We start from the raw sequence: 18,197 nt of genomic DNA, 5'->3' as shown, positions 1-18,197 counted from the left end.
TTATTCCCGAACAGGAACAAATTGTACTTTACAGTCATTACGATTCTACCAAATTTTTTTCTGGAAGTGAAAAAGTTATTTAACTGTGTTTCTTACACTGCAAGAGAAATTAAGACACAATATCAATAAAATAAATTCTTGAGACAGTAAATAGTTGCCTTCAATAAATATGATGGCTCCTTGTAATTAGTGTAAGGACATACGGCTAACTTTTTAAAATTTTGTATGTTCATTAAATTTTCATAAATATAAGTCGAGTTAAATTACAACAGCCCTGGTGTGGTTGTGTGAGGGGGAGGTGGGGGTCATGGGGGGAGGGGGGCAAATTGAGGTTACCAAGGGGTGGCAGGGTGGAAGTAGGGGAGGATACGGCAGAAAAGTGTTTCCACTGTACAGGTTAGGAGAGGTGCGGATCGATCTTCGAATACACCAGCTGGAACTAAAGGTACAGCTTTTGCAAACGACTGAAAGTTTTGTGGAACTGAGGTTTAGATAATGGTTAAGATATTCACCAAAAACCATTATAAGAGGAGAGTTACCAAAAATTAACTACTGGTATCACAGTACAATCCTGTTTACTCTTTCATCCTGCATGGGGCAGGTACAGATCCATTACCCCCAAATGACTTTCACTATATCGAAATCTTTACAAGTATTTTCCTTTACTATTTTCCTTTTTTATACCAAGAGGAGCCCCTGGTTCTGAGAGATAGCAATTTTACACTTTCACTTTCATACACGTCTTGTCTGCTATTGCTCAGTGCGTGAATTTTTTTCACTAATAATACATTGTGTGGAGGCATTACACAAGATTATGAAATATAGGCCACAAGAGGCATCTCAATTCCCATCTATAGAATTCAGAAAAGTTGGTAATGAGAGGTAACCGGAGTATGGGGGAAACCAGACAACGTATTTTTCCATATTTTAGACAATGGAAAATCCATGATGTAATGTAACAATATAATGAAAAGGATAGTAGCCATTCACCATAAAGCGGATATGCCGAGTCGCAGAAAGGTGCAACAAAAAGACTGCCGGGCAAGTTAGCTTTTGGCCAGCAAGGCCTTTGTCAAAAATAAATGGCCTGGCTCCACCTGCCAGACTGTGGTCATGTGTGTGAGAGTTGTATTTGCTTGAGTGTGTGCATGTGTGTATGTTGTCAATTTTTAACAAAGGCCTTGTTGGCCAAAAGCTAACTTTCCAACAGTCTTTTTGTTGTGCCTTTCTGAGACTCAGCATCTCTGTTTTATGGTGAGTAGCAGCTATTCTTTTCATTATATTGTTTTTCCATATTTTTTCACACAAAACAATAGTGGTTATAGAGAAGTTAATGAACAATTAACATATGGTCCAATTAAAAGAGACATAGTACACTGAATAACGCTTCCGTTGTCATTTTACACAAATGCATCATTTCCCAGTATTACTACTCATGCAATTACTTGTCAGATGCCTAACAACAACAACAACAACAACAACAACAGGTTTTCAGGTTTTTTTGTAATAAAGTAATAGGATGCTCTGCAATCTACTTACTTTTCTTGCCTTTTGCTTTACCAATTTTTCGTTTCTTCGAAGGTCCTGGAACTCCGGAACTCCCCTCTCCACCCTCGAGGGCACCAATGTCTCCAAATCGTGTCAGTTCATCCCCCAAGCTTCCAAGGGTGAGGATCTTGCGTCGTCTATGGCGCTCTTGTTTCGTTACAGGCAAACGAGTAAAATATTTTTCTTCATACCTACAACAAAAAAGGAAAAAAGAGCATGTATTTAGAACATTACTTTGAAAACAGACTAAATCTACATCTACATACATGCTCTGTAAGCCACCATATGGTACATGGTTGAAGGTATCTTGTGCCCCTACTAATGATTCCGTTTTTGGATCTGCTCACAAATGGAGTGAGGCAACAATGACTATCTATATGCCTTTGTACAAGCCCTAATTTCTCTATCTTGTCTTTGCTGTTCATATGCATGATGTAAACTGGTGGCAGTAGAATCATTCTGCATACGCCAGTTCACTGAACTTTCTCAATAGTGTTCCGCCAAAAGAGAATCATCTTTCCTCCAGGAATTCCCATTTCAATTCCTGGAGCATTTCCATGATGACAAACAATCTTAGCTTTTCACCTTAATAATTTATTGCATAGGGCAATCTAAATCACTGAGAAAATCTGCACAAAATCTAATGTTTTGTTCATGTACTTATTTTCCAAATTCCAAATATTTTTACCTGCAGAAAAGGAAATTATGTTCACAAGACTTCTAGGTTGCATTGACAAATGCTAACAGTAGTTCTCCCAAAATCAATTCCTTTTGTTAAGAAGCTCCCTAAAGCATACAGTGCATTTAAAACTAGTTGCGACATTTGACGTTTGGGTCAGCAGAGGGGATGTCATGCCATCGCGCAGGTAACAGCAATGGTGAGTCGGCTTTCCCTACAATGCCACCAGCACTTCTGTTGGTAAAGTGCCCCTGTTAACACGCCATTGATAAACATTAACATGTGGTGTCATGCAGTAGTCGCATCTATGTTCCATCATCTCTCGGTGTAGAGTGGTATTTTGTGGTGCTGAAGTGTTCTGCCATTGCCAGGTATTGTGAACAACTGTTTTGTGTTGGTGTTGCATTAATAAAAAACAGTGCACCACATCTGTACACGCAAGATTCGCAATAAAAGTGGATGTTAAGGAAGACATTCACTGCCTGTGAAGATAATGTTCTGCTGCAAAATATTCCTCCAAAATTGATAATAATAATGGACAAGTGCCACATCACTCTGTTGTGATGGATAAAGCTACAACAATGCAGTGGATGAAAGCAGGTATTTTGCTATGGATACAAACAAATGTTCCACTGGAGAAGTTGAACATAACAAGTATAAGATGAAGTTAATGGAGCTTGTAGTGTTGTACAAGCGAAAAACCCACAGTAGCAGGCCAACAAACTGGCAGTTGCGAGAGAACATACACTACACTCTCGCTAATCCGGCCCTCAGTAGTCTCGCCTCTCAGTAATCTGGTGCACATCTGAAAACACGTGCACTATGAATTATCGTGTGCAACAATGTTTAGTTGAACAATGCTTTATATATTGTATTTGAAACTAGCTTTCTTTACAGTTCGCAATCATGTCTTTTCAAAGCAAACACGTTATGCTAGACCTCAAGCAGAAACTCAAAATTCTAGATAAGTTAAATCGAGGGTCTTCACAGAAAGCCATTGTTGCCGAGTTCAATGTTGGACGAGCAACTATTTATGACATCAAAAAGAAAGAAGATGTTATTCAACAGTACTCAACACAAATGGATAGTGAGTTGGGAAAACGGAAGGTTATGCAAAAGAGTGAGAATGAAGAACTGGACATAGCTGTTTATAGATAGTTCATACAACAAAGCAATAAAGGAATTCCAGTCAGTGGCCTGATTATAAAGGAAAAAGCAGCTGCATTTAACAAACAACTTGGCGGTAGTAACTCGTTTGCAGCGAGCGAAGGTTGGATATCAAATTGGAATAAATGACACTGACAGTCACTGGGGAAAGTCGCTCAGCTAACGATAAAAATTCTGATGAGTTTGTAAGCAAGATATGGAAGATAACAGAGGAAGAAGATTTAACTGTTGATGCCTTGCGTAATGCTGATGAAACAGGACTCTTTCACAAGATGCTTCCTTCAAAAACATTAGCTGCCAAAAATGAAAAGGAAGCTCATGGTTACAAGCAACAGAAACAGCTTGTAACATTAATAGCATGTTGTAATGCAAATGAGAGTCATAAACTACCGCTTATGGTGATTGGAAAATCCCAACATCCACGTTGTTTTCCTATCAGTGCAGTACTGTGCTCAGAAGAAAGCGTGGATGAACAGACAAATATTCTCTCCGTGGTTCCATAAAACGTTTGTACCAGCAGTGAGAAAAGAACTAAAGAAAAACAGCTTCCACTGAAAGCTATCCTTATAATTGACATTGCTCCCAGTCATCCTTCAGATGTTTAGAGTCCAATGGTATACAAGCACTCTTTCTCTCACCCAACGCGACAGCTCTAATTCAGCCTATGGACCAGGGAATTTTGGAAACAATTAAACATCATTATCGACATTCACTTCTTGGCTCCTTGCTGAACGAAAGTGAAAACAACTCTATCGAGACTATGCTGAAGGCGTGCAAAGCAATTAACATATGTGATGATGTTTTCCAAGCAGCCAAGCATGGGATAAATTAGAGAGCGCTACCATAATGAAGAGCTTGAGAAAACTGTGGCCATCCATTGATGGCAAGTTGGAACCAGTAGTGAGTGACAGCGATGAGGTAGTCAATTCGGAATTATCAATTACCTTCTACACTGACATGTTCCACAACCTTCCAGGAGAAGAAGAAATTGATGATGAAGTTGTTACTAAGTGGCTGAATGAGGAAAACTGCGATATGGAACAAATTTTACCATTATGACGAAATAATCAAAAGTGTGCAAGAAAGTAATGATGAAAGAGATTAAGAAGAGGACTCAGGAGGGGAGAACATGAAGATCTCTCACACTGCTGGTGCTGAAGCTGCCGAGGTCTTCCTGGAGTACATTATGCAACAATGAGATACATGCAGTACCGATGTAATGCTTGCAAAGCGGTTGCATGATAAAGCATGCCGCCGTTGTGTATCATCATTGCGACAGTTAAAAATTAGGAATAAGTTTCATAGTGAATGATATGACTGTATAATTATGTACAGTATTTTGTACACTCAAGAACTAAATTTTCTTTAAAAATCAATGTATTTTTGCATTTAATAAAGTTCTATGTTTTAAAATTGTATCCTTCGGTTAATAAAGTACAGTACACTATATCCCCTATGTTTTCAAAATAAATAAAAAAAAACAAAATAAATGAATGAAATAAATTTCAGACACTCAATAATCCAGCACCCAAATGTGACAGGAATGGCCGGATCAGCGAGAGTCTAGTGTAGTTTGATCAGGCTTCCCCTCTATCATGCTCATTTAAATGTGACTGATAATACGCTCAAGTGAGCTACAAATGCTGAAAAAGAAGCCACTGCAAATGTTACACCACTGGACAGATCTCCAGTTGTCAGCCATATCAAGAAGATATCGAGGGGAGAGACGGATTCATGGAGGACTATGACGAATTTTGAATAATAAGTAACTTCTCTTGTTGCTATGTGATACTGTGCTTAGTTTGTCAAAACGCACCAGGGTTTACAAATACTCATCTCACTAACAGTCTAATGCAGTTGAAATTGTCACAGGCTCCTGAAACAGTGTTTTATTAAACTATTGACAGAGGGAAAGTCAGGTCAATAGTTTATGAAAAAGACCATACTCGGAAAAAAATAAACATGTAAATTCTTCACTTTTATTGTTACAAAACACACAGCAATTCTCATTTCACAGCTATCGATGGTCCTTCAAAATTGCATTATTTCATTGAAAAAATCTGTAGTTGTTTGAATATTGTGCTGCAAATGATTGTTTCACTTATTGATTATATGGCAAAATACTTTGCTGTTTGTATACTATCATTTGCCAAAATCTTGTTTTGATACCGCAAAGGGTTTATGACTATTTCTTTCTGGCATTTATGCTGGCGCATGTGTTTGGGACGGAGCAGTTTACATACAATTCATTTTTTCAAGACTGGTGACAGATAGCAATCTCTCTCCAAGTTTAATGAATAATTCAGTATTTCATATGCAGCAACACAAGACATACCATGCACCAACGCAAATTCACTGCAAACTGGAGTTTCTTGCAGCAGTTTATCTATTATGGAAATGATAGATTCCTGCTCAGTATGTAGTGGAGATGCTGAGTAGCAGACAGGCATAACAAAAAGATTGCTAAACAAATGAGCTTTTGGCCAAAAGACCTTCTAAAGCAAACACAACACAACACAACACACACACACAGACACACACACACACACACACACAGTCTCTGGCTGCAGAGGCTGGACTGCAAGCAACTGTGCTTGGGAGAAGCAATCTGAGTTTGGGGGTGTGGGGTGGGGAGTGAGGAGGCGGCTGGGCTGGGCGTGGAAAGGGATAGCAGTTAGGAGTGGGGGACAGTAAAGTGCTGCCTGTGAAAGCACACAGGCATTTATACTCGATTCACCGAAACAAGAGACGTACTGTAAACACGGCAAGGCGCATGACCACAGCGCTGCCGTCGAGGGATGTACAAGGCAGGGGCGTCAGAAATTAAAAAATGAAAGTCGTGTTTTTTATAATCTGGCACCTGAACATGATCCGAGAACTACCTTCCGACACCTTTATTTACATTACATTAAAATTTATTGTCACTCAAAAAGAGAAATATTTAAGCTTTCAGGAAAAGTTCGTTTTTTCGCGTTACTCTATATTTATCTCCTAAACTGTGTGTCACACAGCAAAATAATTTTATAATTGCCTTCAGTACAATATGTTGATGACGTCTGCAAATTTTCTGCTCAATAGAGTCAGTAATAGTGAATCAGTGAATTAAAATCTCACGTCTGATATAGAACTGTTACCAAATCATCGTCCGAAATATAGTAAGCGACAAACTTTTTCCCTTTACATTCTTTTGTGGGGGTGTAAGCGAGAAAAGTTTCAGAAAGGTTTGAATTTAATTTTGTAGTTTGCTCGAATGCGATGGGTGCAACTGTTTGTCCTTTATGAGCGATGCATTGTGCGGCTCGCAGGCGCGGCGCTCAGTAAGTGTGGCCGTCTCAGTTGCAGGTGTGAGCTCCTTAGTGGGTGTTGTACAGCGGCGATTTCAGGATATCTTAAGTTCATCTGTAAAGACGCTTGAAAGACTCGTTGTTGATTATTAGAGTAAGTATATGTGTTTGTAGTCACGCTGAGCATTCACTATTTATGTGCGCATCCAATAGCATCGCATGGTTTCTTATTTTATATATTCACTTATTTCATTAGCGTCACATACGGCTGTCCTCATTATGTCATCCACGGATTCAGCGAGCGAGGTCGACGTTTCAGTTCTAAGTCTACCAAAGAAGCGAGCAAAGAAGAAATCATTAAGCTCTTCTGAGAAGCACATGGTGCTTAATGTATATAAAACGGAACTCTTACATCCAGAGCAGTCGATGAGTGACATTGTTTCGAAAACAGCTGCAGCTACAGGTGTTGGACGTTCTTCAGTGCATTGTGTGATAAGTGAGTACAAGGCCACACACTCTTTGAAGTCTCCCAAGAAAGGAAAAGTACGACAAACTTTCTGAAAATGTTGATGACTTCGATAGAAATGCGATACGAAGGAAAGTACACGAATTTCTTTTTTCATAACGAATTGCCATCAAATGACAAAGTGCTTAGAGTCGTGAACGAAGATGCAGATCTGGGCAATTTTTGGAGAACTACATTTTATAAGTTATTGAGAGAAATGAATTTCAAATATGTCCGGCGTGGGCACGATAGCATGCTAATAGACAGGGATGACATCTTTTTATGGAGGCGGCGTTATCTTTGAACCATTAAACGGTTGAGAGATGAAGGCAGACCCATTTACTATTTGGACGAGACGTGGATGAACGCAGGACATACCCGAAGTTACGTCTGGGTAGATGACACTATAAATTCCTCAAAACGAGCGTTTCTGTCAGGGTTATCCACCGGAAGCAAGGGCCCATCAGGTAAAGGGAATCGTCTGATTATCGCACACATTGGCAGCAAAGCAGGGTTCGTTGAAGGATGTTTGTGGACTTTCGAATCCAAGAAAAGTGGAGATTATCATGAGGAGACGTGCGCCGAAACCTTCGAGAAGTGGTTTCGAGATGTTCTTCCTCGGCTTCAGGAAAATGCAGTTATTGTTCTTGATAATGCGCCGTACCATTCTCGGAGAAAAGAGAAAGTTCCCAATGCGAATTCCAATAAGCACGAAATATCAGAGTGGATAAAATCTAAAAACATCGATTTCGAAGACGGTATGTTGAAGAAAGAACTTTTAGATATAGTTAAAAATCACAGAACAGCGCACAACTAATACGCAATAGATGAAATGGCGAAGAATGCAGGGAAAACTGTTCTCAGAATTGCTCCGTACCACTGTGAATTAAACGCCATTGAGTTAGTGTGGGCCAGAATCAAAGGCTATGTTGCAGCGAAAAAGAAAACATACAGAATGCCGGAAGTTAAAGTACTGCTAGAAGAAGCAGTAAGAACAGTGACTGGAGAGGATTGGAACAAATGCGTCCTCCATGTCGTAGAAAAAGTGGAAACTCAAATGTGGAAATTAGATTGCATTATAGAGGAGAGAGAGGAGCGGTTTATTATAAACTTCAATGAAAACAGTTCAAGTTCGACAGAGTGAACCTTGTTTTGTCATTTCTCATTATTATTACTGGTATTGTTATTAAAATTAACAACTAATTGTGTTTTAATCGAGCGTTTCGTTAGAAACCTGAATGAAAATAAATCTGCTTCTAAATTTATTTCGTACATTGTTGCCCAGGTTTCTCACAGTCCGCTGTGACAGCTCGGCAGCCAGCCAAACACCGCCAGCTGCAAAGCGTGCGCCAAGGATTTTCCACACCCCTACGTATCACGTGAACACCGAATGCTTTCTCTAGAAACGAGCGTAGTTGCTCACGTGACACTGTTTATGTTTCGTCCCACCTCTCAGTGAATAGACTTTAGGTATGTTTGCAGGTGGGGATATTCAACTGCCAAATAACTGTTAAAATTCTTGGTGAAACCTTCAGCTATCATTTATTTTACACAATTCGCTACTAGTTTTGGTCAATGACCATTATCATGCTTAGCTGGCATAAATGGCCGGAAAGTTATACCATAATTTGAACGAAAATACAGTGAAACCCCACTTTTACACTTTTCAAAGGACTTCAAAAAATGGTGTAAAACACGGAAAAATGTAAAATGTGGGAAATAATGTTTTAAGCTGTAAAAGTTACGTACAGGATACCCCTGGTACTTTATGTACGATATGTATACATAACAGACATCAAAAGACTTGTGTGAATTTTCACATCAGACGCCTTTACAGGGAGGAGATGGCCTCACATATCCGAAGTTTCGAGAAGCTACGTGGTAAAAGAGTAAAGTTTTTAAGTTCATTAAACTTTTTATTGAGATGTCGGGACCATGGCATTATACCAAAATTTGCTAGAGTGACTCATTTCATTAAGACCGCTACTGCACGGAAGATTACTGAGAAGGCTAGTCATGCTATTGTCAAGGAGAGGATTTGCTATACAAGACGAAGGTTACATGCTATTTCAGCAGAACTTTACCAGTTATATCTGAAGGTTGCAAGGTATCTTTCTCCTGTATCATGGGACTGGGTTGATGGAGTGACTTCGGCCAAGTTCGAGTGGATCCACAATGATGCTAATTGTCGGCAGATATCAAAATTTGATTGACTGTTGCCACAGGAGCCGTCACCAGAAGGGATAATGGTACGACGTTCCATTGTCAATCTCACGGAGAAGAATTTGGACGACGCTACGCTGTCTGTATTAAGCAAGGGACTTAATTTTGCACCTACACCTACAGCACCGCTATTAATAAGTATTTTGAGTGGTGTTGAAGAAGCTGTACGATGTCTTCCTTTGGATGCTGCAGATGAAATATGAAGGGAAACTTGCCGTGCTCTGTTGAAGGCTCCTACTGAACGCAGTAATTTAACCTCTGCAGAAAGGGCTACATTACGAAATCTGAGAGAGGACCCTGACGTAGTGGTATTGAAAGCTGACAAAGAGAATGCAACTGTTTTGTTACCTCGTGGTGTGTATAAAGATAAGATGTATGGTCTGCTAAGTGACTCTACCTATAGGAGGATTGATTACGATCCTACAGGACGTGTGCAACGAAAAACTTCAGCACTATTAAATTCCTTCTCCTTACTGCAAGAGACCATCAAGAGGTTAAGACCACATGGTTGTGTACCTCCAAGATTGTATGGCCTTCCAAAGATTCATAAAGAGGGTCTTCCTTTGCGTCCAATAGTGAGCAACATTGGAGCTCCTACATATGATTTAGCTAAACATCTCGCTTCCTTACTGAGGCCTTTCGTAGGCAAGTGCTCACATCACATACGAAACTCAGCTGATTTTATCAATCGACTGGGGGCTCTTCGTCTTAGCAGTGTAGACCTTCTAGTAGTAAGTTTAGATGTGGTCTCACTTTTTACAAAAGTTCCTCTTGCAGATTCTTTGACACTGATTGGTAACATGTTTCCTGTTGATATCACTGCTTTGTTCAGGCACGCTCTTTCCTCAACTTATTTTATGTTTAATCAAGAATATTTTGAACAGACCGACAGTGTTGCCATGGGTAGTCCCCTGTCTCCTTTGGCGGTCAACCTTTTTGTGGAGGATTTTGAAGAAAGAGCGCTTGAATCAGCTGCCCTGAAGCCAACAGTTTTTTGGCGGTATGTGGATGACACTTTCATAGTGTGGCCTCATGGAGAAGATAAATTAATGGAGTTTCCACATCACCTCAACTCCATTCCTAGCAACATCCTGTTCACCATGGAAATAGAGAAAGATGGTTGTTTGCCTTTCTTGGATGTCCTGGTTCGAAGGAAGAATGATGGTTCTCTAGGGCATTCAGTTTACCGGAAACCCACTCATACTGATTTGTACCTGCAAGCATCGAGTTGCCATCACCCATCGCAAACCATGAGTTTGCTTAAAACACTTGTTCATAGAGCTCATACTGTCTCAGATCTAGATAGCTTACCTCAAGAACTCGCCCATCTAAAGACAGTATTCAGCGAAAATGGGTATTCCATCCGGTAGTTTAACAGGACACTAACAGTTAAAACTAAGAAGCAGGAAGTGAATAATGAGGAGAACATGCTGGAACAATCTTTAGCTTTTCTTCCTTTCATTGGCAACACTTCGTTTAAAATAGCAAGAATCCTCCGAAAATTTCAGGTAAAAGTGGTTTTCCGCCCACTATCGAAGATTGCGGACCTTGTGGGATCAGTTAAGGACAATCTGTTACTACGAAAGGCCGGAATTTACAAGATACCATGCCAATGTGGTATGGCTTACATAGGCCAAACCACACGCACCGTGAAAGAACGCTGCACTGAACATCAACATTACACCCGCCTTTTGCAGCCAAGCAAGTCCGCTATTGCTGAACATTGTATTTTTACTGGACATTCAATGGAGTATGAGAAAACAATGATTTTATCCACAGCAACGTCTTTCTGGGACTCCATTATTAAAGAATCCGTAGAAATACGACTGACGGAAAATCTGTTAAACCGTGACAGCGGCTACTAGCTGGACAGTGCATGGAATCCCATCATCTCCACGATTTGCTCAAATCGAAGACGACAGATTGCGTCGACCGCCGTGGCAAACAGCAATGCAGAGGGCGACTGAGTTCCGCTATTCCACCAGCGAGGGCGCTGCCGGCGGGCCGTGTGGTTCAACTATCAAGTTTTCGACGCATGCGCAGAATAGTTACAGTACGCTATATACTGCGGAACGGACAACGTTTTCGCCAGTCTGCGACGGCTCACCTGAAGATAACTGGCAGGTGCCCAGTTGAAATATCGTGCTAAGTATTGAACGATGACCGGCTGCAAGCCCGAAATTTGTTTGAACCATCAAAAGACTTGTCAGGGACTTGTTTATTATCTACACTACTGGCCATTAAAATTGCTACACCACGAAGATGACGTGCTACAGACACAAAATTTAACCGACAAGAAGAAGATGCTGTGACATGCAAATGATTAGCTTTTCAGGGCATTCACACAAGGTTGGCCCCGGTGGCGACACCTACAACGTGCTGACACGAGGAAAGTTTCCAACCGATTTCTCATACACAAATGACCAGCGTTGCCTTGTGAAACGTTATTGTGATGCCTCGTGTAAGGAGGAGAAATGCGTACCATCACGTTTCCGACTTTGATAAAGGTCGGATTGTAGCCTATTGATAATGCGGTTTATTGTATCGCGACATTGCCGCTCGCGTTGTCGAGGTCCAATCACTGTTAGCAGAATATGGAATCGGTGGGTTCAGGAGGGTAATATGTAACGCCGTGCTGGATCCCAACGGCCTCATATCACTAGCAGTCGAGATGACAGGCATCTTATCCGCATGGCTGTAACGGATCGTGCAGCCACGTCTCTACCCCTGAGTCAACAGATGGGGACGCTTGCAAGACAACAACCATCTGCACGAACAGTTCGACGACGTTTGCAGCAGCATGGACTATCACCTCTGAGATCATGGCTGCTGTTACCCTTGACGCTGCATCACAGACAGGAGTGCCTGCGATGGTGTATTCAACGATGAACCTGGGTGCATGAATGGAAAAACATCATTTTTTCGGATGAATCCAGGCTCTGTTTACAGCTTCATGATGGTCGCCTCTGTGTTTGGCGACATCGCGGTGAATGCACATTCGAAGCGTGTATTCGTCATCGCCATACTGGCGTATCACCCGGCGTGATGGTATGGGCTGCCATTGGTTACACTTCTCGGTCACCTCTTGTTCGCATTGACGGCACTTTTAACTGTGGATGTTACATATCAGACATGTTACGACCCGTGGCTCTACCCTTCATTCGATCCCTGCGAAATCCTACATTTCAGCAGGATAATGCACGACCGCATGTTGCAGGCCCTGTACGGGCCTTTCTGGGTACAGAAAATGTTCAACTGCTGCCCTGGTCAGCACATTCTCCAGATCTCACACCAACTGAAAACGAGCAACTGGCTCGTCACAATGTGCCAGTCACTACTCTTGATGAACTGTGGTGTCGTGTTGAAGCTGCATGGGCAGCTGTACCTGTACATGCCATCCAAGCTCTGTTTGACTCAATGCCTAGGCGTATCAAGGCCATTATTATGGCCAGAGGTGGTTGTTCTGGATACTGATTTCTCAGGATCTATGCACCCAAATTGCCTGAAAATGTAATCACTTGTCAGTTCTAGTATAATACATTTGTCCAATGAATACCCATTTATCATCTGCATTTCTCTTCTTGATGTAGCAATTTTAATGGCCAGTAGTGTAATGAAAACCGTCAATGTAACTGGAACTGATAACTGTCTGGGAAGTAGGAATGTTTGACTCAATTTCATATACCATAATCAATGTTTTTGAAAGCCTGCAGCTGTCATTCATTATTTAAATAATGAAATACAGCACTAGTTAGGTATTTTTTCATGCTTAACATTATGCATTTCGAGAATTTCTTCTCATTTTCAAGTGCAAATATGTACATAGTCTTTTGTGCAGGGTTTGAATATGTGTGATTCTGCATCTCTTGCACTGTAGTCATCTTTTTGAGGTTATCAGGTACTGTGCCTCATCAGTTATGCAGAAAACCACACTCACATGCAAACTATCACTCACATTGTTTGTTTGCGTAACATCACAAAAAATACGTACGTAAATACTGCACTTGACAATGAGATTAAATTCTCGAAACACATTTTGCTCAGCATGAATAAAATATGTAACCAGCACTGTGTCTACACTAAAAACTTTGAGCAACTCAAAGTGAATGACTGTGTCAACTAGCGCTCCAAGTGGCCATACACCGACACATGCTAAATATGGTTTGACAAAGGTGTCACGACGATCACAACAATCACAAAACTGGGTTTGCACAGTAGAAGCAGTTTGGAAATGGTTGTGATTGGTCATGATACCTTCATTCGAACGAACCTAGTTACTCCCATCAGCTACCATGCTAAATAGAGCTTGGCAGTGGTGGGAGATATGACACAACTTGTTCCAACTTTAACACGTTTACCGGTTCAAATCCGCTGAGTACGGTGCCCTGGTGTCAAGAAACTTAATCGCGTAATACCCGTAAACACTACTGTTAACAGTGAGAGAATGTTAATTCCGGGAATGTAAAAGCGAGGTTATACTGTCATTTGCTCTTTTAAGCCCACCATAGTACGTAAAAAATTTCTTACAATGATAACTGTGTATGATAATTTTTGTCAAGGAGCAAAACCACATGCCACCTAGGCCTGATAATTGTCATTGACCAAAACTAATAGTGAACTGTGCAAAATAGATGCTAGGAGCATACAGGAATGTGGTGGGGGCAGGGTAGGGTAGTTGGTGTAGTTGGGAGGTTAGACGGGAGGGGGGATAAGGCTTGGGAGATCTGTTTCTGTACAAGCTTGGGAGCGCAACTGTGGTCTATGAAGGCATTTGTGGGACTATTCGGTTTATCTGTCCCTTTCCAAGGCATCCACCACATCCCAAAGTTCCACTGTCCAGCAACAAAGGACCATTCCTCTTGTGTCTCAGTACAATCCAGGACTGGAGCAACTGAATCACATTCTCCACCAGGGTTCATCTACCTCTCAGTGTGCCGTGAAATGAGGAATATCCTACTCACTTTTCTTCCCACAGTGGTAGTCTGCCAACCACCGAACATTTACAGTAACCTCGTCCATCCCTACCCCACCCATTACCTCGTGGCTAATGTCCCTGCTGTCCCTCCCCCTCCTCCTTACTCCCACCAACCAAGTTGCTTCTCCCAACATGCACAGTTGCTCACAGTCTGGTCTTGTGACTATCCTTTTCATAATATTGTCATTATTCCAAGTTGCGTTTTCCATTGTTTGATTATGGTCATAATTATGTCTTCCATTCCAGTCTACATGTTTGTTTTTCTGTCTGTCCTAGTAATTCCAAATAGGCGTGCTCAGTGGGCAACCCTCAGTTTTTCAATGTTCTTTACATTTAAAGTTCATGAATTTCTGTCTTAAGTCATTACTGACAATACACACGATTGTAAGCTTTCGTTTTCAGAGTCATTGGAAGTTCACTTCTGAAAACCCTATTTAATTTCACACAAGCAACCTAAGCCATTTTTCTCTTAAGTTCTTTTGCTGTCCATTCAATCGCTGTGTTCAACTGCCTTACATACAAGAACCCATCAACTGTGCCTATGGCTTCACTGTTAATGCACATGAATTTTTTTTGTTAAGCTGGTTATTATTATATACTAAGGTGACAAAAGTAATGGGATACTTATATCTATATATACACTTGACATTGGTATTGTGTACAAAAAGTATAAAAGAGTAGTGCATTGGTGGAGCTGTCATTTGTACTCAGGTGATTTACATGAAACTGTGTCGAATGTGACTAAGGCCGCATAACAGGAATTAACACACACTGAATGCGGGATGGTAGCTGGAGCTAAACACATAGGACATTCCATTTCAGATATCTTTACGGAATTCGAGATCCACAGTGTCAAGAGTGTGCTGAGAATAACAAATTTCAGGCATTACCTCTCACCATGGACAATACTGTGGCTGATGGCCTGCACTTGACCAAGAACAGCAGCATTTGCGTAGAGTTGTTAGTGCTAACAGACAAGCAACACCGAATGAAATAACCACAGACATCAATGCGGACTGTACAACAAACATATCAGTTAGCACAGTGCAGCGAAATTTGGTGTCAATGGACTACAACAGCAGAAGACTGACGCAAGTACCTTTGCTAACAGCACATCGGCTGCAATGCCTCTCCTCAGCTCCTCACCATGTTGGTTGTACCCTAGTCTAGAAAACCATGGCCTGGTAAGATGAATCCCAATTTCAGTTGGTAAGAGCTGATAACAAGGTTTGTGTGTGGCACAGACCCCACGCAGCCATGGATGCAAGTTGTCGATAAGGCACTTTGCAAGCTGGTGATGTCTCCACAATAGCATGGGCTGCGTTTATATGGAATGGACTGGGTCCTCTGGTAAGAGTGCTTGGAAACCATTTGCAGCCATTCACGGACTTTATGTTCCCAGAGAATGATGGAATTTTTTGGCTGACAATGCGCCATGTCACCACGCTACAATTGTTCGTGACTGGTTTGAAGAACGTTCTGGGCAATTCAAGCAAATTATATGGACACACAAATTGCCCAATATGAATCTCATAAAACATTTATGGGACAAAATTGTGAGGTCAGTTTGTGCATAAAATATTGCACCGGCAACACTTTTGCAATTATGAACAGCTCCATATTTCTAAAGGGGACTTGTTGAGTCTATGCCACATCGAGCTACTGCGTTATGTTGGGCAAAAGGAGGTCTGACATCATATTAGGAGGTATCCCATGGATTTTGTCACCTGAATGCAGTCTTAATCTACAAGATTTTTCGGGCTTACTTTCAAGCTTGTTCTATTAAGTTCTTCCTTTCAATGCTGAAATTCATCTGCACAAGATGCAGACAGTACAATTTCATCCACAAGGTGGGTAAGGTTCAGATATGTTCCATTAATGTTTTTGTACTTCAAATCAATGCTCCAAGGATCTCTCGATTTTCACTAAGGTTGCCGAGATGAGTTTCAGGGGTATGGAATCCCTATTTGATTCCTCATTTAGTTTTTAATTTCTCACTATCCTGAATAAGTTTATGAAAAACTGTATCACTGACATGTTCGGTGCATACGGAAAGTGGGGTGCACAGACTGGTTCCGCCAACAGGATGGAGTAGTAGGGTATGTCAGGTAACTGACCATACCAGCAGCAGTTGTGTCTGAGTCGTCAGTGTGAGCAGATCGCTAATGGCATGTGTGTGTAAGAGACCCCCCCCTCAAAAATCGGATAATGGAAAATGTGTCATTTGAAGCAGTGTCGCAGTGTTATTTGATAAAATTCTGTGCATAACTGAACAAAACCACTAGAGATACTTCTGGTATAATGCGAGAGGTCTACAAAGAAAAAGACATATTGTGTCCAATGATTTTTATGTGACATAATAAGTTCAAAGATTGCAAGATGGCAGTGAGGATTTTCAAGATGATGACCACACTGGGATACCTTCAACAAGCTGAACTGATGGAAATTTGGGGAAAGAGTGTTCCTGTCTGGCAGACTGTCACAGGTCAGTTTTACACTGCAGTGCACCGCCGTTGGAAGGATCGATCCAATGTGTCTGCCCACAGATCAAAGATGATTTAGTTCTTCACGATGACAATGCGACCTCTCTCACACCGCTTGATGCTGGTGAAGTTTTGCCCAAGTTCAACATGGCAGCACTGCTGCAGCCAACCTGCAGCCCTGAACTAACTCCCAGTGGCTTCTTTTTGTCCCCCTGAATCAAGAGAGACCTGAAACGGATGGTATTCGATACAATTCCAGCAGTCCAGGCAGCTTCGACAAAGTCCCTTGACAGCATTCTGTGCAAAGAGTTCCTGGGAGCTTACGAACAATGGAAAAATTGCTGCAGTGGTACGTTGATGCCCAAGGGTTATATTTTGAAGACTTTTAGTTCACTGTACACAAATATTTAGTATATGTTTTATTCCGAGACCAGTCTTGAAACTTTGTGAATACACCACGTATGTATTCTACAGTATACCAGCATAGGCTGGATCATCAACACTTTGTTTCTAAAAGCCCATCAGTATAGATTTTGTTGAAACTGTGTCAAAACAAATCTACAAATTTGAAAGAAAGCGGAAATTTATTCTCATTTTCCTTTGCCTGATTGAAATCAAATGAAATTCTATGCAGATTTTGATCATTTCGGTGAATACGTTTTACCTTATGGGGAGGACGTCAATGGATCTACAATACATCTTATTTGTCCCTTGTCTTCTGAAGGAGTCATTTATATCATTTTTCAAGTTCTGGGGAATTGCCTTCTTCTGATAATATTCTGTAAATAATTTTTCTAGTTTCTTTCACTTAACTTTTTCTCCAGCTTTAATCGTCCCTCTTGAATACCATCCCCAGTTGCCTTTCCTTTCTTCATGTCTTCAATGGCTTTACGCAGATCTGACATTACTTCTGGAATGTCCTTATGTTAATTATCAATTATCTGTTTTCCTTATTCATGTCTTCAACTATACAAACATTTTTGTAAATACAAGAAACGTATACTCTTTGCACACAGACCCAACAAAGTTCTTTGTAAGTCTTGAAGTGTAGAAGAAGGAGCACATTTTCAGGATCAACTACAGGAAAACGCTTTGTATGACTGTTTCCAAGTTGTTAAACAAAAATAGCACTAACTGTCATGATTTCTTACAATGTGTAATAACACTGTAACTAAAATGCAAGGGGGAAGCCATGTTCACATAAAAAATATTAAATGGTATGATTAAGAAGAAATATAACAAATCTTAAGAGACTAATCTTTGGAGTCAAATATGGGGGGGAGGGGGGGGGAATCAAATGCGGTAATGGGAAGCCCTAATAAATAATTTAAGG

The 18,197-nt window shown here is 40.9% G+C and overlaps 1 protein-coding gene across 1 annotated transcript in view; it reads right to left on the bottom strand.

Moving 5' to 3' along the window:
• The window catches only part of LOC126191132 (neuroguidin-A), a 60,926-nt gene that overhangs the window by 9,766 nt on the left and 32,963 nt on the right, over window positions 1-18,197 (bottom strand). Inside the window, 1 exon segment of the mRNA XM_049931882.1 lies at window positions 1,540-1,739. Coding sequence (XP_049787839.1) covers window positions 1,540-1,739 — 200 coding nt within the window.

Source organism: Schistocerca cancellata, chromosome 6 (genome assembly GCF_023864275.1).
Source record: "Schistocerca cancellata isolate TAMUIC-IGC-003103 chromosome 6, iqSchCanc2.1, whole genome shotgun sequence".
NCBI lineage: Eukaryota > Metazoa > Arthropoda > Insecta > Orthoptera > Acrididae > Schistocerca > Schistocerca cancellata.
The sequence above is the reverse complement of the archived record's forward strand: the minus strand, read 5'-3'. Positions and strand labels throughout refer to the sequence as shown.